This window comes from Muscardinus avellanarius, assembly GCF_963383645.1.
Source record: "Muscardinus avellanarius genome assembly, chromosome: 7".
Taxonomy (NCBI): Eukaryota; Metazoa; Chordata; class Mammalia; order Rodentia; family Gliridae; genus Muscardinus; species Muscardinus avellanarius.
The window spans coordinates 64,995,650-65,019,078 of record NC_137793.1 but is presented as its reverse complement, the minus strand read 5'-3'; the positions used below and the strand labels follow the sequence as shown (position 1 = coordinate 65,019,078).

The window sequence follows — 23,429 nt, the reverse complement described above, 5'->3', positions numbered from 1 at the left end:
TTACAAGCGTGCACCATGACGCCCAGCAATATTTTTTATTTGTAACAATTAACTCACCTCAAAAAAACAGGAGAAAATCATTTTACTAATGCAACATAAATTTATGAAGATTTAACCAGCTGGAAAAATAAACTTATCAAATTTTTAATCAAGAGCATGAAAATAACTTTAGCAGGTAAGAATCTGATCAAGGTCCTAATACAGCACTCCTCTTTACTGTCATACTCCTCTATATCCTACTTAATTTCAAGTTTTCAGCAGATTTAATGTGTACTTTAAAAAACAGATGCATATAATTATAAATATGATTATACTTCCATTATTTTTAATCTTTGGATTGATTTTCAACATAACTAATAACTAAATGAGGGTTTCTCAGGTTTCCTTTACTTTTATCAAGAGTGTCGCCTCTAGACACCTGCCTATGAAATAACTGTACTATATTTTTTAAGTTCCTACTCTGCCAAATTCTACAAATAGCTGAAAAGCACTTGGGGATTTAACTGTCAATTTTTTTCAATTTAAAAAGAAACAATTCATACTTTTTTACCCAAAAGTGCTGGGGAGGGGACAAGAGTCTGCTAGATACTGAGCGTGAGCTCCATCACAGAGCAACACACTGCTTAGCTTGGGATGACTCGTGTCTGTACTTAATAAAAAAGGCATAATAGGGCACATCCCAAAAAACAATCTTCTCAGGACGTTAGGTAAGGTTGTTAAAGATACTCAATCTACTACAAAGTATATAGGAAATGGAGGTTTTCCTAAAAAAAAAAAAAATACTGTCCTGTGTTACAGCAATAACTAACACAAAGTCTTCTACTTTTTTTGGGGAAGGGCAGGTACTGGGGATTGAACCCAAGGGCATCCTATCTCTGAATTATACCCTCAACCCCGTTTTATTTTTATTTGAAACAGGGTCTCATTAAGTTGTTGAGAATGGCCTTGAAACTAGATCCTCCTGGTCTCAGACTCCCAAGTACTGGGATGACAGGAATTTTTTTTACCATGACTGGCTATTTCATTCTTTAAAAGCTTTGTCTCATAATCATAATTAGCAAAATGCGAAAGCTATGAACCATCTAGACAATATATATGGCCCGAGATTCCCACTGTAATATTTCTTTTTTGTTGTTGTTGTGGTACTGGGGATTGGACCCAGGAGCATTCTACCTCTGAGGTACACCCCCAGCTCTATTTTTTATTCTTTATTTTGAAACAAAGTTCTCACTAAGTTGAAAAGGGTCTCACACTAAGTAGCTGAGGCTGGCCATGAACCTGCGATCCTCCTGCCTCAGCTTCCCAAGTACTGGAATTACAAGTGTGCACCACCATATCCGACCCATTCTAGTATTACTGGTGTTTACTTTTATAGTTTCTTAATCCAACTATCAAGTATTGGGAAGTTTTTATATAAGTGTCTGAAATAATGGTAAACCTAAAACACTCAATCTTTTTAAGTATTTCCCTTGTGGTGATTACCAATCCAGGTAGAAAAAGCTCAGCCCTGTCCTGAATATGTTATTTAAAAGTCTCAAGTCACAAAGTCACAGCAGGATGATACCTGTGTAATGAATCATAGGACCTGTTGTCAAAAACAATCTGATTTCTCCTTGGAGAATCCCGTCTATGAAGGGGAAAAACCATTTAAAAGTGTACACAAAAGAACTTTAAAAATAATATTCATGATGTTAAATGTTTTCTAGGTTTTTAGTTATAGCAAACAAAACAAGAATTAAAGGAGTTCATTATCCTTAAAATAACTGCTTGTTTCCCAATAAAAAAGAGGATATTGAGACTAATTTTAGTTATGTGAGGATATTGTTAACATGATAATTACAGAAAAAATTAAAAGCCATTATACAATGGCTACTTTTGTAGGCAATAGGCAGTTAAACCTAACTATTCCACAACACCAAAACACAGAGACAATTCTATTACAGTGAACATTACACAACAGACTCAAAATCATCACAGGTTGAAGCACATAAATTAACCACCCTCAGAATGGAAAGGACTTTTCCCCCACTGTGAATACAAGATCAGTAAGTTCTTAATAAAAACCATAGGAGGACTTCACACATGTTCCCATGTTACATTTCAGTCATCATTTAAAGCATTTTACTAGAATATTCTTGCTTTTATTCTATTTGAAATCTTCACCTAATCACACAGCACACTGAAGTATCTCATGAATTAAACTCATCTTCCACGGTGCTGACATGGAGAGCCCAAAGAGAGAGCAGAGCTATCACTACAGGGAAAGGGCGAGCCAACTGCAACATAAAATGGCAATGGGCTTGTTTCAGAAGCAACAGGGAAGATTACCATTCTTAGTCTTCTAAACAAATTTTAAAATCCTTTATGGCTGGGCATGGTGGTGTACGCTTGTAATCCCAGCATTTGGGAGGCTGAGACAGGAGGATCATGGTTAATGGACAGCCTCAGCTACTTAGTGAGGCCCTTTGCAACTGAGACCCTGCTTTAAAATAAAGAATAAAAAAAATAGGACTAAGGGTTTAACTTAGAGGTAGAATGCCCCTGAGTTCCATTCCCAGTACCACATACACACACACAAAAATTCTTTATGGTTTAAAACTGCTTTTGGTAAAATTTTAAGACCTACTTGCTGGTTGAATCAAATTTATCAAAAGGTAGAAGAATTGCTGGGAAATGTTCAAGTGTTTCAGGTTTCCTATTTTGGGAAAGTTTGAGAAGGAAACCATCTAGCCAAGCTGGAACATGATTACCAAGATTCAACTAATCTCTATAAAAAATAGTCATTTTTTGTGGAACTGGGGACTGAATCCAGAAGCATTCTAAGTTATACCCTCAGTCCAATTTTACTTCTCATTTGAAAACAGGGTCTCACTAAGTGCTGAGCCTGGCTTGTTGCACCTGCAGTCCTTCTGTCTCAGCCTCTCAAGTAGTGGGATTATAAGCATGTGCCACCACATCCATCTTAAAAAAAATTGTTTTTAAAATGATGAGCTTTTGCCAGGAATGGTGGCACATGCTTGTACTATCCCAGTACTTGAAAGACTGAGGCAGGAGGATCATGGTTCAAGGACAGCCTCAGCTACTTAATGAGGCCTTCCACAACTTAGTGAGATCCTGCTTCAAAAATGAAGAATAAAAAATAGGGCTGGGGGTGTAGCTCGGAGGTAAAGTGCCCCTGGGCTCAATCCTCAGTGCTGCAAAAACAAAACAAAAACAAGAAAACAAGAAATGGAGAGCTTCTAGGCACTTAATAAACTTCCTCTGGAAGTCTCAACAGAACCTTTCGAAGACACTTTCCTTCACTAAATGAGAACAAACAAATCAAGGACAATATTCCACTTGGAGAACCTCTCTTTCAACGCAGGCTCCGATTTCAGCAAGCTTACTATACAATTCCTACTGATGAAATAAAGATGCAGGGCAGTGGCAAAAAGAGAATGAACTCTTCTCTGTCACAGGGTAACTGGCACATCGCAGTTCTGTTCTCTGTTACATACCTGACAAATCAGGCTTCACAATGTTCTACTGAAGAAAATCTCTAACTGTCAGAAATGTGTTAGAAGGTCAACACAGGTATCTGAGAAACGTTAAGTGTGCAATTTTTCTGCTCTTCTAAAAAAAAAAAAATGCCCACCCAAACTAATTCCCTTCATTTTATTCTGAAGTTAAATATGATTGTCTTTCCCTCTCTGAGAAGCTTTTATACATTCAAAAAGTCTGGCTTCTTTGTGGAGCTTAAACGATCATGTCATCACCAATCTTTCTGCCAAAGGAAAAAACCACACAAAAACCAAATCCAAGTTTTGATTTAGCTAATGTAAAACAGGTTTGTGGTAATATGAAGTCATCTATATTTGACGTTCCTTTATTAGGTTTCTATAATTAGAGTCAAGTTTGCTTGTTTTTTGTGTGTGCGGTACTGGGGATTAAACACAGGAGCATCCTACCACTGAGCTACACCCCCATCCACACTCCATTCCCCTTTCACCTTTTTTTTTTGTGTGTGTGTGGTACTGGGGATGGAACCCAGGGGCATTCTACCTCTGAGCTACACATCCAGCCCTATTTTTTATTCTTTATTTTGAAACAGGGTCTCACTGAGTTGCAAAGGGTCTCAGTAAGTGATAGCTGAGGCTGTCCTCGAATCACAATCCTCCTGTCTCAGCCTCCTAAATGCTGAGATTACAAGCATGTGCCACCATGCCTGGCTATCCCCCTTTAATTCTGAAGCAGTTTCACTAAGTTGCTGAGGCTGGACTCACACTTGTGATCCTCCCGTCTCAGCCTCCAAAGTACTGGGATTACAGATGTGTGCCACCATGGCCCACTCAAGTTTGGTTTTTATGAGGCAAAATTAAGGTAGGTAGCTCAGAAAGTTAAAGCAAAAAAAATCTGTAACTCTACATACTCACCTACCTCCATCGGGGCGGGGGGGGGGTCTGAGAAAACTATGTGCCTTTTAAACTATTTGATATACCAAGGAAAAGTTTAATCTATGTTAAAGACCTGTGGTTTAAATTTACTAACGATAAACATGCCCACTGGCTAAGGAATACTGAATTTGCTCGATTATCCTCACATGCCACTTGTAAAAAGATGAGTTAACTAGTCTTGTTCTGCGCATTATCTTTTCTAACTTGATTATTATTAGAAGTTTCAATTGATACAAAAATTTCTACAATACAAATTCAAAAAAATTTTTTTTTTTTTGGTTTTTTTTTTTTTTTGGTACTGGGGTTCCTGGAAACCCTTCTACCTCCGGACTACACTCCCAGACCTATTTTATACTTTTTTATTTGCAAACAGGGTTCTTTAAGCCACCGTGGCTGGCTTCGAACCTGCTCAATCCTCCTGTCTCTGCCTCCCAAGTGCGGGGATTACTAGCGTGCGACACCATGCCCGGCCAAATTCAAAGTTTTAAATATAAAGTATACTCATCTTTAAAGTAAATCATCCAGCTGATTTTCAGTTTAAAAAATATTTTTATATTTAAAATATATTAGTATATAATTTCAGTTTCTCACAAATATTAGGTTTTTAGAAAACCTATAAAGGATGTTCTTCAGATTAATGGGGAAACGTGAATGTATAATCGATAATGTTATTGTTCAATGTTAAATTTCTAGATAGTTATAATTATGGTATTCTGGATATACTGAATACGCCCTGGTTCTTAAGCAGCACTTATTTGCAAATTGCTTTCAAACTATTCAGAAGAAAAAAATATATAGATGGATATATAGTTAATAAAAGTGTGGCAAAATGTTAATAACTGGTGGACCAAGGTGACAGTTATATGAATTTTGGCTGTACTATTCTCTCAATTCTTTAGTTTTTGTGAAAATAAACTGGGAGGAATAAAGCTATTTTATGATTTCAGACAATCTGGGCTAATAAAATTTTTTTCTTGGTACTGGAGGATTGAACCCAGGGGCATTCTACCTCTGAGCTACACCCCCAGCCTTATTTTATTTTTTATTTTGAAACAGGATCTAAGTTTCTGAGGCTGTCAGTGAAGCTGCAATCCTCCTGTCTCAAGACTTCTAAGTACTGGAATTAGAGCCTGTACCACCATGCCCAGGCTAGGGTGAATTTTATTAATCACTAGCAAAAACCAGTGAGCTTAGTGGTTGGACCTTGAGTAACCAGATTATGGATGCTTCTGTGCTCCTTTGTACAGTTTCTTTTTTTTTCTTTCTTTCTTCTTCTTCTTCTTTTTTTTTTTTTTTTTTTTTTTGTGGGTCTGGGGATGGAACCCAGAGGCATTCGACCTCCGAGCTACACCCCCTGGCCAATTTTTTTTTATTCTTTATTTTGAAACAGGGTCTCAATGAGTTGTGGAGGGCCTCACTAAGTACCCGAGGCTGTCCATGAACCGCGATCCTCTGTTCTCAGCCTCCCAAATGCTGGGATTACAAGTGTGCACCACCACGCCCGGCTTCCTTTGTACAGTTTCTATCTACAACTGGATTCTTTCTATAGTGAAAGTATATTAATTTTTAAATACACATGTAATATAAAACTTAGGAAAATATTAATACCTGGAGATAACAGGTGACTTGCTGCCATTCATTGTATTTGTCCTTTCCCAAGGTTTTCTAGTTGGTTCTTCAAAAGAAACAAATGTTATTTAATGCCCATATGCTTTCCAGAGTTGTTATAAAACAAATAACAAAATACTAAAATATCATCACACCTGTTTATAAGTGAAACATTTTTAATGTAATTTCTAAACAAAGAATTCTAAGAAGCAATTTCAGATCTTAAAATAAGAAATAATAAGCTAATGTTTCTTTAAAAATTTAAGATGATAAAATATAAATGTTATTTAAGTCAAATAGTAAGAAGTTTCTCTAATAAACATAACAGAAGAAAGAATAATTGTAGTTAATTAGGATAGTTTAAATTAGTTAGAATGAACGGTATTACCTATCTTATTTCAAGCTATTTTTAGTGTCAATGTGAAACAGTAAGAAGTATAATCTAATGTATTTGTGTACTTCAACATTTCCTTTAAATCCACATAGTTCTCTTGATAAAAACAATCAACTCAATAAATTTCATGTATTTCTATTTTATTTCCTTGATTTTTTTTTTTTTTTCCTTTTGGGGACTAGAGGTTGAACACAAGGGCATTCAACCTGTGAGTTACACCCCCAGCTCCTTTAGTTTTTATTCAGAGGCAGGGTCTTGCTAAGTTGCTGAGGCTATCCTCAAACCTGTGATCCTCCTGTCTCTGCCTCCCAAGTACTGGGATGACAGGCATGATCTGTCATGTATTTCCTTGGTTCTTAATTCTTCGTACTTATTAGACAATTCTAGTTAAAGTTCTAGTTAAAATTCTAGTTAGAGTAAGCTCACTCTAAACTCTTATTACAAAAGACCCTCTGGTGGCCATCTGTGGTGCTGAGAACTGTTTTCTAATTTGGCTGACTCACTGACCCTGTCACTGGCCTTCCTGAATGGCTGGATTAAATCAGAAGTGGATGAAAACCAAGTCTACATCTGAGGTGTGATATCAATGCATAGTCCTCCCAGTCCCCCGTACTAGGGATGAAACCAGGAGGAATTCTACCTACAAGCTACAACATCCAGCACCATTTTTTATTCTTTATTTTGAAACAGGGTCTCACTAAGTTGTGGAGGGCCTCACTAAGAAGCTGAGGCTGTCCACAAACCACCACCATCCTGTCTCTGCCTCCCAAGTACTGGGATTACAAGGGTGAGCCATCATGCCCAGTTTAGTTTTAACTATGAAACACTGCTCTGAGTATGAATGTAGTCACTTCAAAATATCATATACCAAACTAAACACAACCCACCCAGGAAGCACATGCTCTGGATTTCTCTAAACACAGGCAGTGTGTGCAAAGCCTAAAGGGACTGCTGACCTTGCTTTTACTCAGTCATCAATTTCTTCTTTTCTAATTATACTTTTTTTATTTCTTCTTTTACATTCCTGTGTGTGTGTGTGTGTGTGATACACACACACACACACACACACACACACACACACACACACACACACACATACTGGGGATTGAACTCAGGGGTATTCTACCTCCAAGCTACACCGCCAGGCCTATTTTTTATTCTTTATTTTGAAACAGGGTCTCACTAAGTTGTGGAGGGCCTAAGTAGCTGAGGCTGGCCACAAATCTACAATACTCCTGTCTCAGCTTTTCACGTATTGTTATTCCTTCTTTTACATTCTAAGAGTTAAGACATTCTTTCAATGACTGCCACAGTGATGGGCAAAATCCAGAGTTGGCCAGGGAACACCAAACAATCAGATGGTGTCCAGGATGGAGAGAATCAGAAACACATCCAACACACAAGCCCAAGCAGGTGAACAGAATAAATCCTGAATGACGCTGAGGGACAACAGAGAGTAGAGTAGTCATCAGGACATTGTCAACAAAGAGGCAGGTGGAAATTCTGAAGGCAAGTGGCTAAACTTCTTTTCTCCATTAGCCAAATCAGAAACCCTTGCCCCCTTTCTTTCCCCTGTGGTACTGGGAACTGAACCCAGGGGCATTCTACCTCTGAGCTGCACTCCCAGCCCTATTTTATTTTTTATTTTAAAACAGGGTCTCACTGAGTTGCAAGGAGGGCCTTGCTGAGGCTGGCTGCAACCTTCTGACTCAGCCTCCCAAGTACTAGAGTAACAAACACCCAGCTCAGAACCCTCTTTTAAATTTATTTATTTATTAAATTTATTTATTTAGTTCTGGGGATGGAACCCAGGGGCATTTTACCTCTGAGCTACACCCTAGCCCTATTTTTTTAGTTAGTTTGTTTATTTATTTATTTATTTATTTATTTATTTATTGGTGGTACTGGGGTTCCTGGAAGCCCTTCTGCCTCTGGGATACACTCCCACGGGCTACACTCACAGACCTATTTTTTACTTTTTTTTTTTTTTTAATGTGGAAACAGGGTCTCTTAAGCCAGCGAGGCTGGCTCCGAACCAGCACGATCCTCCTGTCTCCGCCTCCCAAGCGCAGGGATTACAAGCTGCGCCACCACGCCCGGTGTTAGTCTTTGTATTTATGAAACAGGGTCTCACTCAGTTGGCAAAGGGCCTCACTAAGTAGCCGCTGTCCTCAAACCGCGATCCTTCAGTCTCAGCCTCCCGAATGCTGGGATTACAAGCGTGCACCACCACGCCCGGCCAGAACCCTCTTTTAACCTCAAAAGGATGCAGCTAGTTGTGAGGAGTTGTTCAGATCTATAGGAGCACAGGGAGTAAGACCATTTTCGCTAAGGGGTTCCAGGTGTGTTTCAGGAAGAGCAGAGGCTAGGCTACCTCAAGGGTCTTGGGAAACACTTTAGGTCTCAACAGCACTGGTGGAGATCCCAGCTGGCCTCCTAACCAGTCTTCCCTTGATCCTACATAGCAACACAAGTGATTACAGGTCAGTGTACTATTTGCAAGATAAAACCTAAACTTCTACCCTTTCCTTAAAAATTTCTCAACCTTTTTGTTTCTAACTCACTGGTCCAATACTACTCAAAAAGAACTCTCGTTTCTAGACTGGCAAACCTATTTACCATCCCCTAGTCTCTCTATATATTAGACTGACTCTGCTTATGACATACTTCCTGAAATATCACTCCTTTCCCTACTTTTCACTCTACAATGCAAAGAAAGATGTCATTTTCCTCCATAAAGATGGCCCAGGTGACTCCTTGTATAATCTCCTCCGTTGAAAATTTCCTCAGAGATGTCTTATCTTCCCAAATGGATCATGAGTTTTCTGTGCTCAAGGCTTTCGTTTTTCACTTCTATGGGGCCTATCGAGTGTGTGACACGATGTCAATATTGAGTTTTATTTAACAGATATCACAGTATCAGGAAGACAGCCAACAGCAGTTTCTGGGATTACAATGAGCAGAGAACAAAGTCAATGTCTTCGAGTATGAACAACAGACTTCAACAGTTAGTGACAAAACAGTCACTGGTCCAAACATGGGAAAGGAAGATGCATTTAATTGAGTACTATTAATATGTAGAAAAAGGTTGTGACAGTTAAAATATTTTCCTAGGCTTACCAGGTGTACTTGTTGAAGAGGCCTTAGAAGTTATGGATTCTGAATCTTCCTAAATATACAGAAACATATGAATTAATATCACATCCACTAGAAATCCTTGCTGTGTACATTTAGTGTTTTTGTGTCACTGGGAGTTGAACTCTGGGGCATTCTACCTCCAAGTCATGCCCCAGCTCTATTCATTTTCATTTTTTATTTTGAAGCAGGGTCTCACTAAATTGCTGAGGACCTCGCTAAGTTGCTGAGGCTGGCCTCAAACCTGTGTGATCCTCCTGTCTCAGCCACCCAAGTACTGGGATTTTAGGCAAACATTTCCATGCCTGGCTACATTTAGTGTTTTACATTTTCCTTCCCATATTCTTTCTGTTGCTTCCAACCTTCTCCTCCATCTATCTTTTTTCCATTCTAGTTTAGACTTTCCCCTTCTCTTAGTCCCTAGCATTTTCCGTTCTACTTTCCCCAGTTCTTTTCCTGACATATTCTAAGAACCTGCTCTAGCCAATCCTATGAAGCCAAATGTGAGACAGATTTGAAGAATGGCATAGGAGGTGGTCACATGGTGCTGGAGAGACACTGTATGATCTGGTGAGCACCACAGAGGACAGACAGGGCAGAGCCTACCCAGCCTAAACGGGAATGGAGGTCATACAGGGCACCGCTGAAAACCACAGGGTCCACACAGAGAACCATTGATCTAATCTAGTTCCTTTTACATTAATGAAAGAAAACTGGGATCCTGAGATGGAAAAAAATAAAAACCAGTAAGAGGTCATTTACTCGTTTAAAGGTGGGCATAAGAACAATAAGCTATAAGTTTGAGCTTGAGTGTTTTTCCCCACAACCCCACATATTCAACTCATTTAAGAATGCCTTTAAATTTTTATTTAAAAAAAGACTCAAAATAAGTTGTTTAAAGATATTTAAACAGATAAACAAATGTAAGTTTAAACTAAGTTCAGATGAATAATGTCTGGCACAGTTTTCTGAATGCGCTATGCTTGGATTTAGTATTTGAAGGGGTGGAGACTATTCACTTACACTTCTGTCTTCTTTTTGTTCTGACTCTATTGTTGATCCCTTTTCAGCAATTCTTCTCCTAAAAAGATGGCAAACTGGGTTAAAAACATCATCTAACTCAGAATCTTGGCATAAAAGATAAAGCTTGTCCTTATGTTGCATTCAGAACAAAAGGAGTGAAACTCTCGATCATGGACATGTCCACTGCAATCACATTCCTTACCTCCTGGCCAGCAGGGCACTCATCTCTTCCATTAAACCACTGCCCCCCAAAGGAAGGGGGCCATTTCCACGACTTGCATCTGTTTTAGATGAGACCGAGTTCACACCAATGGTATTCCCCCCGCTTGAAAAAGAGGCATCCTCCATCTTAATAAGAACACACACACAGGAATTTCCTATGTTAGACAATCATGTTTATTCATGTTTATTAATATATTACTTTCAAAACAGAAGCGACATAACAGTATTAGCTTCAAAAAATACTCAGACTTTTTTTTTTGTGTGTGTGTGTGGGGGGGGGTCTGGGGATGGAACCCAGGGGCATTCAAGCTCCAATCTACACCTCCTGCCCTATTTTTTATTCTTTATTTTGAAACAGGGTCTCACTAAGTTACGGAGGGCCTCACTAAGCAGCTGAGGCTTTCTCTCAGATATTTTCTTAGACCTTAAGAACCAATAGAGTGAATAGTACTGGCTTTATATATCAATAGGATCTTTATCAAAGTTAACATCACCAACAATGGAATTAAATATCATGTCTCTCTATGTGATACACTGAGAAGAATATAACTTTTTAAAAAAAATGTGTGGCACTAGCCGGGCGTGGTGGCGCACGCTTGTAATCCCCGCGCTTGGGAGGCGGAGACAGGAGGATCGCGCAGGTTCGAAGCCAGCCGCGCTGGCGTAAGAGACCCTGTTTCAAAAATATAAAATAGGTCTGGGAGTGTAGCCCGGAGGAAGAAGGGCTTCCAGGAACCCTAGTACCACCAAAAAAAAAAAAAAAGTGTGGCACTAGGGATGGAACCCAGGGGCATTCTATCTCTCAGCTATACCCCCAGCCCAACTTTGTTATTTTTATTTAGAAACAGGGTCTAAGTTGTGGAGGGTCTCACAAGGTTGAGGCTGGCCTCAAACTTGCAATCCTCCTGCTGTCTCAGCTTCCCAAGTACTGGGATTACTAGTGTTCACCACCACGTCCAGTTTAACTTTGGTAGTATTTTTGTCTCCAAAATGCATAACCTAAATGTAATCTTAAGTATAAAATAAAGTAAGCCAAACTGAAGAACAATCTAAAAACAACAACAAGAAAACACTGAAGCCAGTCGTGGTGGCACACACTTGTAATCACAGCATTTGGGAGGCTGAGATAGGAGTATCGAGGTTTTCGGACAGCCTCAGCTACTTAGGTGAGGCCCTTTGCAACTCAGTGAGTCCCTGTTTCAAAATAATAAAAATAGGGCTGAAGGTGTAGCTCAGAGTTAGAATGCCCCTGGGTTCCATACCCAGTACCGCAAACAAACAAACAAACAAAACCAACTGACAGTCTTCAAAAATGTTGAGAAGGAAGAAAGATTGGGAAACTGTCACAGATTTTGGTAAATTAAAGAGAAATTCCAAATAAAAGCAACAAATGACCTTAAACCAGAAAAAAAAAAAAAATCCCTAAAAGACATTCTTGAGCCAGGTATGGTGACACCTATAATCCCAGTACTTAGGAGGTTGGGACAGAGGGTTGCAGGTTCTAGTCTAGCCTCAGCAACTTAGTGAGACCTTGCTTCAAAACAAAAAATAAAACTAGGTATGGTGGCATACACCAGAAATCCTCACAGGTTTGAGGACAGCCGCAGCAAATAGTGAAACTCTCAGCAACCTAGCAAGACCCTGTTTCAAAATAAAAATAGGGTTGGGGTGTAGCTCAGAGGTAAAACACCGCTGGGCTCAATTCCAAGTCTCTCTCTCTCTCTCTCTCTCTCTCTCTCTCTCTCTCTCTCTCTCTCTCTCTCTCTCTCACACACACACACACACACACACACACACACACACACACACACACACTATTATTGGAAAACAGGTTTGAATATAGTTCAAAATAAATTCAAATGCATTTGCATCCTGCTATATTCTATCAATGCTCAATTTCCTGATTTGGTAATTTTAATGTGATCAGTGTAAGTGAATACCCTTTTCTTACAAATTATAGGGAAATAAGGGCATAATGTTTCTGACTCAATTTATTATAATCGAGTCTAAAAATTATGTACAGAGAGAAGGAAATGTACACAAAGAAAATAAAAAAGCAAATGTTGATAAAATGTTAACTGAGAAATTTAGATGGGTTCACAGAAATTCTTTTTATCATTCTTGCAGCTTTTCTGTAAATTTTAATTATTTTGATTCTTTTAAAATCAATGAAGTTAGCCAGTCGTGGCGCATGATTGTAATCCCTGGATTGCGCAGGTTTGAAGCCAGCCTCAGCTGGCTTAAGAGACCCTGTTTCCAAATAAAATATAAAATAGGTCTGAGAGTGTAGCCCGGAGGTAGAAGGCCCCTGGGTTCCATCTCCAGTACCACAAAAAAAAAAAAAAAAAAAAAAAAAATCAATGAAGTTAGCCAGGCATGGTATCTCATACCTATAATCCCATTACTTGGGAGGCTGAGGCAGGAGGATCACAGTGTGAGCCAAGCCTCAGCAATGTAGCAAGATTCTCGGTGACCTAGAAAGACCCTCTTTAGAAACAAAACATGAAAAAGGACTTGGGGTGTAGCTTAGAGGTAGAATGACCCTGGGGTTCAATCCCCAGTACCATAAGGGAAAAAACAACAGACAAAGTTAGTAACAGGGTTCATAAAATTAGAACATTAAAAAATCCACTATTTTATTTTATTTTATTTATTTATTTATTTATTTATTTAATTTTGGGGGTGGTACTGGGGGTGGAACCCAGAGGCTTTCTACCTCCGGGCTATACTCCCAGACCTTTTTTATATATTATTTGGAAACAGGGTCTCACTAAGTTGCTGAAAGCCTCACTAAGTAGCTGAGGCTGGCTTTGAACCCGTGCGATCCTCCTGTCTCAGCCTCCCAAGCGCAGGGATTACAAGCGTGTGCCACCACGCCCAGCTAAAATCCAGTATTTTAGACATTCAGAAAGCATAAGACATATTTAAAAATACAATTATTTGGAAATGTACCTACCCGTGACACTTTCCTAAGTTTTGCTCCAGCAATTGCAGCTGCAAGTCCAGTTAAAGGGCGATTGTCTTCTGACATGGATCCCAAGAAAAATCCAGATGCAGGGAGGGGAGGGGCAGGAGGAGGAGGAGGGGGAGGGGGTACTTGATTAGGAAGGGGGGGTGGAGGGGGTGGGGGTGGAGGCCCAGAGGATGGCAGTGGAGGTGGAGGAGGGGGTCCTGGGGGAGGAGGGAGTGCTGAGGCCTGGGCAGGACCTGGAGGGAGTGGTGGGGGTGGAGGAGGTGCAGGTGGTCCCAAGACAATGCCTGAGAGGAAGAAATTTTAAGACAGACCATCAACACTAGAGCTAAGTGATACTATTTTTGATGGGCAGTTATTTTTATTTTTTAATTAAAATATTTTTTTTTGTTGTTGTTGTTGTACCAGGGATAGAGCCCAGGGGTGTTCTACTTCTGAGCTACACGCCCAGCCCTAATTTTTATTCTATATTTTTTAAAACAGGGTCTCACTGTGTTGCAAAGGGCCTCACTAAGTAATAGCTGAGGCTGTCCTCAAACCACGATACTCCTGTCTCAGCCTTCCCAAATGCTGGGATTACAAGCATGCGCCACCACACCTGGCTTGATGGGCAGTTATATACAATACCATGGTAAATTAGGTTGATTACAAACACTTATTACATAGGGGCTCGATTTATTATGTTTAAAGTCTATTCCAGTTTTTAAAAGATACTAAAATATAAAGCTAAAGTATTTATATGTGTATCAATCTATACATGTCTATCTATCTATATAACTATATATCCATATCTACTTACTTGCTTAATAATCAATTTGAGTGCTAGGGATTGAAGCTAGGGGTGTTCTGATTATATGCTACACCCCCAGCCCTATTTTTTTTTTTTTATTTTGAAATAGTCCACTGAACTGCTGAGGGCTCACAAAGTTGTTGAGTCTAGCTGTGAACCTTCAATCCTCCAGTCTCAGCCTCCCAAATATTGGGATTACAGGCATGCACGACTATGCCCAGCAACTACTCACTTTTAAAATTCACTTGAGCATTTGCACAAGTGAAACAAAAATTGCTTGCAGAGGAGCGCAGAGCAGAGTAACAGGCTGTCCTCCTGTGCAGGGTTAGTTAGTAATAGAACTAAGCAACAGATCAAGTCTCTCCTCATTCCTGCCCCCTTCCATGGGGTTTCAGAAAATAAGCTAAATAAATATCTATAAAATTTGGAAGAGGAAAGTATCTCTAAATAAAACAAATAAGTTACACGGTAGCATGTTATTTTGTCCCTCAAGAGGGAATACAAGAAATGTTCAAACCTTGTCAAATCACAAAGAGAACGAATAAAACTATCAGAATATTGAATGAGTGGGTACCCCTTTCTTTAAGCTTTAAAATTGGGTTTTCTTAGGACAAAGTGCTATTTGGCCAGGCTTGGTGACACATGCATATAATCCCAGTACTTGGGAGGCTGAGACAGGGGGATCACAGGTTCAAGGCCAGCCTTGGCAACATAGTAAAAACCCTGTTTAAAAATAAAAAATAAAAATTTGGGCTGGGGGTACAGCTCAGGAGTAGAATACCCTTGGGTTCAATACCAGTATCCCCTCCACCAAAAAGTACTATTTGCATAATTGCTAACTTTTGCAGCCTTAGCATTTGCACAAGTGCTAAAAAAAAAAAAAAAAAAAACTGCTTGCAGAGGAGCGCAGAGCAGAGTAACAGGCTGTCCTGCGCAGGGTTAGTATTCTGAGGATACAGCAGGCCGGTCACCAAGGCAGAATGGCTGTGCCTCTCTTTCCCCAGTGTTAATGTCACAGTGATACTAGATTACACATATTCAACTTTTAAGCAAGTTTGGTAAGTCAATAACAAAAGTTATTCACATCAATAACAAAGTCTCATTAATTTTAGGAACTAAGACTTTTTTTTTATGTTCAAGGGCCAGGTGTGACATGCTTGTAATCCCAGAGCTTGTGAGGCTGAGACAGGAGGATCTCATAGGTTCGAAGCCAGCCTCAGCTACTTAGTGAGGCTCTCAGCAACTTAGTGAGACCCTGTTTCCAAATAAAGTATAACACTAGGTCTGGGGGGATAGCCTGGAGGTAGAAAGCCCCTCAGTTCCACCCCCAGTACCATACACACACAAAAAGAGTATGCTTAAAAACCACACTCTTAATCAGATTCCAACATTTTTTACTCTAAGTACAAATTTGTTTTCAGTATTATCTCTGCAATTCTCCCTAAATCCTGTATTCAAAGCAGTGGTGATGGTGGTGGAATTGTTAAGCATAATCCTATTTACTTACAGAACCAGGTCCTTCTAGGTACAAATAATCCATACTTAAAGATTACATGCCCTTCCTCTGTTGCCAAGCAGTGAAGTATGTGGTTTGGAAAAGGTGGGGAATAACTGGAGGAAGCTATTCTGTCTTAGCCACCCCTTCTATCATTATACTGCATGTAATCTGGGCCATATATCAACCCCGCTACCTCTCTCCCTCACCTATAAAGTCAGGATGCTCCTCAGGGTGGCACCATCCTCTAAGTACAATATGGAAAACTAACACAGGAGAGGCCAACATAAAAAGGACCCAAGGTTAGAACTGCTCCCAGGGTAACTCCAGGATGCTTTATTCAAGTGACTACAGCTGGACGTTATATAAATCTGTTTCCTAAAAAGTAAGCAATTTAGATCATATGTTTGTTGTGTGATAGACCAAATGGGTCAAGTTAATTTCCCATTATTTTGTTATTTTGACAATGAAAAATAACATGTTAGTATGGGGGTCCTCAAATACTAGAAACACCTTTTATGATACTGTAGAACATACCAAAACCTAGTCAAAAGAAATTTTCCAATATATCTTCCAAATACAACAGAAATAAAAATTACTTTTTACCTTTAATATTCCAAATTAAATACCCACATCCACATGGTGCTATGGCATACAGATGTTCAACCACTAAAACTGCCCTACTCATCCACTCAGCAGGTCAAGGTGATGCTATGCAATACTTCCAACTCATCAGTTGTAAGCAGCAAACACAAAAGCCTTACCCTGTTGGGCTGGAGTCTCGGCCGGCTGAGAGGCTGCCTGCAAGCCTGGCTCGGAAGCAGAGGAGTCTCCCAGCACAGAGTTTAGAGGAGTCTCCACAGAGGCGGGGGCGGCTGCAGGGGGAGAAGGGAGAACACTGGGCTTGGATGAGGGAGTTGAGGCAATGGGGGCGCTTGGAGGAGGAGAGACTTGAGGTCCACAGTGTGAGAGTGAAGCGAGGGAAGGCAGTGGGGGCGGCGGCGGTGGTGGCGGCGCTGGCCCTGAGGTAGGCGGTGGAGACACTGGGTATGTTACAGAGTCCAGCAGCCCATTGGGTGCTGTTGGTGATGGAGGCATTTGGGGCACAGGAGAAGAAACACATACGGGGAGCACAGGCCTTGGACCAGCAGCTTTGCCGGGGGGGCTGCTAATCATTATTGGAGGAGATGGAGGGAGGGGCGAGAAACTGGAAGTAGACCAGGCACAGGGCTTCGAAGCTGGAGGCTGAGAAGAGGGTGTGTTCACAGGAGAAGAAGGTCGAGAGTTTTTGTTCAGAGGACGAGGAACTGTAGCATAATGGGGAAGAACAGGGTGGAAGGCTGAACCTAGAGATGTTGCAAAACGTGTCGCTGAGTGTCGCAGTGGTGGTGTAGGGGGTGTGGAAGTAGGTGGCAAAGCAGTCACTACAGCGCAATCAGAAGTGGCATCTGACACTGGAGCTGAGATGACCTTAGCGTAGGATGGAGGAGGTGCTGCAGGAGGCTGGCAACTGGAATACTCGGGAAGTGGAGCGTTATACAGGGAGCTGTCTGAAGATGGAGCTGGACAGAGGTGGGAAGCAGCAGCAAGACGGGATAAAAAAGGAGAGAGAAAAAGGGAGCTAGTGAAGCCATAAAACCAGCAATCAGACAAAATGTATAAATGTAGACTACAGTTAGTACTAGAGAATTAGGCACATGTGCAAATAACAGTCTTGCCAGAGAAAATTTTAACTTGTAAGTAAATACATTTCAAGATCCAGAAGAGGATGAAGTTTTCTTTTTTTTTTCTAGTATACAGATTAATGCATTAAGTTGATTTGTTTTTTCCAAGAAAAGGATAATAGTAGCCTTAATTAATGTTTATTATTTAGCCTACTAAAAGGACATTACAATTGCATGAATAAGACCACAAACAGAAGAATAAAATTGGTTGTTTTTAAAAACAGCAAATAGCAAAACTGGCAAAATGTCTACTACAAAGAATGAGGAACCTAATTCAATGGTTACATGTAGGAAAAGTTGTGTTTTGTTACCCCAACTCCAGAAAATATTAGGCAGTTATAAACAAATGAATGAACTTAAACAATAAATCAACAAAATAATACTTAATCAACCTACACTGAGACCTTTGACATAGGCCATAAAGAATTAAAATGCTTCAATACTAAATTGAATGTTAAATTTAACGAATGTTAAAAGACCTCAAACTTTTAGCCATATCTTAACTTTTACATATTTCAACAAATTCTACCATTTTCAATTTTCAATTTTTTTTTTTTCAAGACTGGGAAACATATGTAAACATCCTGTCAGTTTTAGAAAGGATATTTTCACTTACTATTTTAATTCTTTCTTTAAAAACTTCAGACTGTAACCAATAAATTTCTTGCTGCATAGTACTCTAATACTACATACAATATTTGAGACAATTTAAGCAAAATCATGAGGGAAATATCTTCCAATATAAAAAAATTTCCAATATAGAAAAGTTCATCCAATATAAAAAATTTCCCATATAACACTCATACTTTATAGTCAACTTATAGGGAAGTTAGAAGAATTAGAATGCCAGGATAAAAAATTCCAAGAGCTTTCTTTAAGTCTCTTAGCAATTAAAGCAATAAGAGAGAGATAAAAAGGTGATATTAAAGCAGCAAGCGCTGCATGTTTTCACCATTTCAAAGTGTACTGCTTAACTCCACGCGTCTTACACGTGAGCCCTAATAAACAACTGCGGGAGCTGGGGTGCAGGCACAGGAGTCTGTGGGGTCCTTACCAGCACTTGGTACTCTGCGCTCTCTCTCCCACTCAAGCTGCTCCCTTTCTAGCTGTTCCTGCCGCTCTCTCTCCTGCCGCTCCCGCTCCAGGCGCTCCAGCTTCTCCAGCCGCTCCCGCTCCTGCCTCTCCCGCTCCAGGCGCTCCTGCCGCTCTCTCTCTAGCTGCTCTTGCTCCAGGCGCTCCCTCTCCAGCCTCTCCCTCTCCAGACGCTCCCTCTCCAGCCTCTCCCTTTCCAGCTCCTTTTGTCGCTGCTGATCTTGCAGTTGTCTGAAATTAAAAATAGAAAAAAATAAAAATATGCATCTATGACTACTCATCACTCAAAATGAACCTATGTTCACTTTATATTTGATTTAAATAAAAGCGATGTGGAGCATGAGACCAACACTACTCATCCATACAAAGAAAAGCTACCTGAGAGATGACTTACATTTTATACAAATGGAAACGATTCTCTTATTAAGCTCTTACTGGCAGAATGTTTCAGCACATCATATTAAAGTCTCATTTTACTCTGTACTTTTTGTGACTGTTACAAATAGAAGAATTTTTTTTGTGTGTGTGGTAGTGGGAATTGTACCCAGGGGCATTCTACCTCCAAGCTACACTCCCAGATTGACTTTATTTCTTATTTGGAAACAGGGTCTCACTAGGTTGCCGAGAGCCTCACTAAATTGCTGAGGCTGTCCTTGAACCTGCAATCTTCCTGTCTCAGCCTTCCAAGTGGTAGAATTACAAGTGTGCACCACCACGCCTGGCTATAAATGAACTTTTCATATAAATGAACATATCATTTTAACAGGTCATTATTTAATAAAAATTATAAAACTGAAATTTTCATCCTAAAATATAACAAATATTAACTCTACAAGGAATAAATCAACATTTTAAAAAATGCAATGGCTGGCCACAATAGCTAAATAAGATTTTTTTTGGTGTGTGGTGCTAGGTATTGAACCCAGGGGCATTCTACCTCTGAGCTATACCCTACCCAGCAGTATTTATTTTTATTTGAAAACAGGGTCTCACTAAGTTGCCAAGGGGCCCGTTGAGTTGCTATGGTTGGTTTCAAACCTGCGATTCTTGTCTTAGCCTTCCCAAGTACTGTGATTACAGGCATGAGCTACCATGCGCTCTGCACTAAATAAGCATTTACTGTACTAGAAAAAAAAACACACACATAGTTAAGTAAGAAGGAAAAAAATAAACCTTAAGTTATTGAAATGTCACACCCAGGGGCAATTACAGTTAACACTCAGGTGCAATGATGCATGGGGTAGCCAGGTGCAGTGATGCATGCCTGTAAGCGTGAGAAAGGAAGATCACAGGCTGGAGGCCAGCCTCAGCAATTAAGTAAAACCCCATTTCAAAATAAAAAATAAAAGGGCTAAAGTATAGCTCAAAGTTAGAGCGCCTAGGTTCAATCCCAAATCAGTCTGTCTCTGTTTCTGTCTCTGTCTCTGTCTCTTCTGTCTCCCCTCCCCCCTCTCTCCTCTCTCTCTCACACACACACACAGTATATATAGACACATATACACACTTACACTTTATTTTTGGTATTAGGAATCGAACTTCAAGGCATTCTACCACCCCCAACCTTTTTTTTTTTAAACAAGGTTTCACTAAGTTACCAGGTGCTGGCCTTGAACCTGTGACCCTTCTATCTCAGATCCTGAAGTCTTGGGATTGCAGGTATGTGCCCACTTAACACATTTTCAAAGAATCAGCCCCTCCAATTCTGTCTGCCCTTCTGCGCCTCAAATTATTAGAAAAAAGAACTGCTATTTTTTATTATAAGCTTTAAAAACTGGGTGTTTGTATTATAATTTAGATAAAAATGAAAGAGGAGGCACATAATGTAAAGGAAAAAGCTAAAAACATGGATCTTTAATAAAAACTCTAGTTAAGTTTATTCATTAGATACAGTTTGTTTGTTTGTTTTTGTGGTGCTGGTGATAAAACCCAGGAGCATTCTACCCCAGCCCTATTTTTTATTTTTTATTTGAAAAAAGGGTCTCACTTGAGTTGCCTCCTCACTAAGAGGCTGAGAACAGCGATCCCCCTGTCTCAGCCTCCCAAATGCTGGGATTACAAGCGTGTGTGCATCACCATGCCTGGCTTGTAGATACAGTTATTTTAACAAAAACCAACAACAATAAAAGTAGCTAGGTGTGGCCACACACACCTGTAATCTCAGTAATTGGGAGGATGAGATGGAAGGATCACAGGTTCAAAGACAGCCCCAGCAACTTAGTGAGACTCTCAGCAACATAGCAAGATCCTAACTAAGAACAAGAAAATAAAAAAGGGCCGGGAGTGTAGGTCAGATGTAGAATGACCTTGGGCTCAATCCCTAGTACCAAAACAAACAGTGACTATTCTCTGTCTAGAGTTTTATTAAAAACATTCTTCTGAAAGCATCTAATTTCTTGCCATAATTCCCACAATGATAATGCTATCCCTCAAAAAGCCCAGCTGCTAGTGATTTATCAAACAGCATAATGAAGTTAGTACTATATTCTGAAAATCTATGTATACGTACACATACTGTCTCAAAGACTTATTTTTAAAAGCATGTAAAATACAAATAACAAAATATAAAATTATCTGGCCTTACTTATAATGAATAGGGTTAAGTAAATAGAGAAGGATTTCAATTTTGACATAATGGGAGAGCAGACAAGAAAAAATGCTGGTAACAGTAACACTGATGTTATTAACATGTCAGAAAATAAAACTACATAGATACGTTTTATTAGTACAATGTAAGCATTTTACTCCTTTATTAGCAAATGAAACATGGGTAAAACTTCATAAGATAGTTGAGTTTTAATATGACAAAGTTCCTGGGACAGGCCAATACTTACAATAGAAGCCGGTCAACTTTTGGCCCATCCTGCCTCTGAAGGGTGAGGCGAGGATTATACACTTTCATTGCTGCAATTCCTCAGTTCTGTGCTAGGATTATTTACTCCCCTTTTTATAACTTTCAGGTAGTAGTAGTGATTCGCAAACTATTTATAGATATTAACTAAATGATGTTCTGTACAGAGACTAACACAGGACTGACTCATGTTCCTTAGAATATGTTTTTCCATCACAGTCAAGGAAGCCAAATATCAATAACATGAGTAGGTAACAAAAACCAATTTAACAAATGATATATATGAACAGAAATGTATATCATGTTATTATAAAGGTATTAAATCAAATCAATATGGTTTAACATCTAAAATAAACTCCACACTAATTGAAATAAAAAGTAAACTTATCAAAGTAATACTAGCTTAAAAAGTCAAATAGTATTATAAGGCTTATAATAAAACCCTAATCTTACCAACCCGCACACGTTCTGATAAACCTCCCTAGAAGCCAACCATGTTTTGCACTCTGGTATTTATCTTGTTTCTTGTGTAATTTGTTTAAACAATTACTTCATGATTTTTCAGATTTGTGTATCATGTATTAGCATCCCATGATACAAACTATTTAATCTACAACTCTAACTCCTAAAATTCTTCCTTCTCCATTCTCCCAATAAAATAATGCCATTTTGAAAACATCAATATTAATGCATCATATTATTCACTGCCATTTTTATTCCTCAGAACACTTTTTCCCCTCTCTTATACTAGGGCTAAAGACTAGTATTTGGTGGGGGGGGGCACTAGGGATTGAACCTGGGGCATTCTACTACCTCCAAGCTACCTTGTACACACTTGTAATTCCTCCCAAGTACTGGAATTACAAGTGTGTGCCACCATGCCCAGCTGCTAAGGCTGTTCTTGAACCTTAGGAAAGAGAAGGCCATAATTTTCTTCAGTCTTGGGTGTTTGTTTTTTGGTGATATTGAGGATTAAACCCAGGGCCATTTTACCTCTGAGCTACACCCCCAGTCTTACTTCATTTTTAAACAGGATCTCGATAAGTTGCTGAGCATCTTGCTATATTGCTGAGAATGTTCTCAAACTTTTCTTTTTTTTTTTTTTTTGGTGGTACTGGGGATTAACCCAGCAGCAGACTACCTCCATGCTACACCTCCAGTTCCCCTCTTTTAAATTCTTTATTTTAAAACAGGGCCTCAGAGCTGGGTGTGGTGATGCATGCTTGAATCCTAGCATGTGTGAGGCTGAGACAGGAGGATCATGGTTCAAGGACAGCCTCAGCTACTTAGTGAGGCCCTTTGCAACTCAGTGAGACCCTGTATCAAAATAAAAAATAGTGCTAGGGGTGTAGCTTGCACTGCCCCTGGGTTCCATCCCAGTATTGCAATAAACAAACAAACAAACAAACAAACAAGGGCTCATTAAGTTTCAGAGGGCCTCATTAAGTAGCTGAGGCTGGCCACAAACCTCTGATTCTTCTGCCTCAGCCTCCCAAGTCCTGGGATTACAGGAGTGCGCCGCCACGCCTGGCTTCTTCAGTCTTCTAAGAACCATTCTAGCAGTGTGTCCTCACGGCCATCCCGGGACCTGACCAGGGCATTACACCCAGACACACTGCTCCCCGGTGGAGAATCTTTCTCTTTTCCCTGTGGAGCCCATATCTTCAGTAATGTGTTGTAATCATCCTGTTTCA

The 23,429-nt window shown here is 39.7% G+C and overlaps 1 protein-coding gene across 1 annotated transcript in view; it reads right to left on the bottom strand.

The window, feature by feature from the left end:
* Positions 1-23,429, bottom strand: part of ENAH (ENAH actin regulator) — a gene marked incomplete at both ends in the record, with an annotated part of 166,385 nt that overhangs the window by 7,177 nt on the left and 135,779 nt on the right. Inside the window, 8 exons of the mRNA XM_080698912.1 lie at positions 1,565-1,627; positions 6,042-6,108; positions 9,556-9,604; positions 10,594-10,651; positions 10,796-10,941; positions 13,772-14,073; positions 16,836-17,633; positions 18,850-19,118. Of these exons, the coding sequence (XP_080555038.1) occupies positions 1,565-1,627; positions 6,042-6,108; positions 9,556-9,604; positions 10,594-10,651; positions 10,796-10,941; positions 13,772-14,073; positions 16,836-17,633; positions 18,850-19,118 (1,752 nt within the window). The remainder of the gene's footprint in view (positions 1-1,564; positions 1,628-6,041; positions 6,109-9,555; positions 9,605-10,593; positions 10,652-10,795; positions 10,942-13,771; positions 14,074-16,835; positions 17,634-18,849; positions 19,119-23,429) is intronic.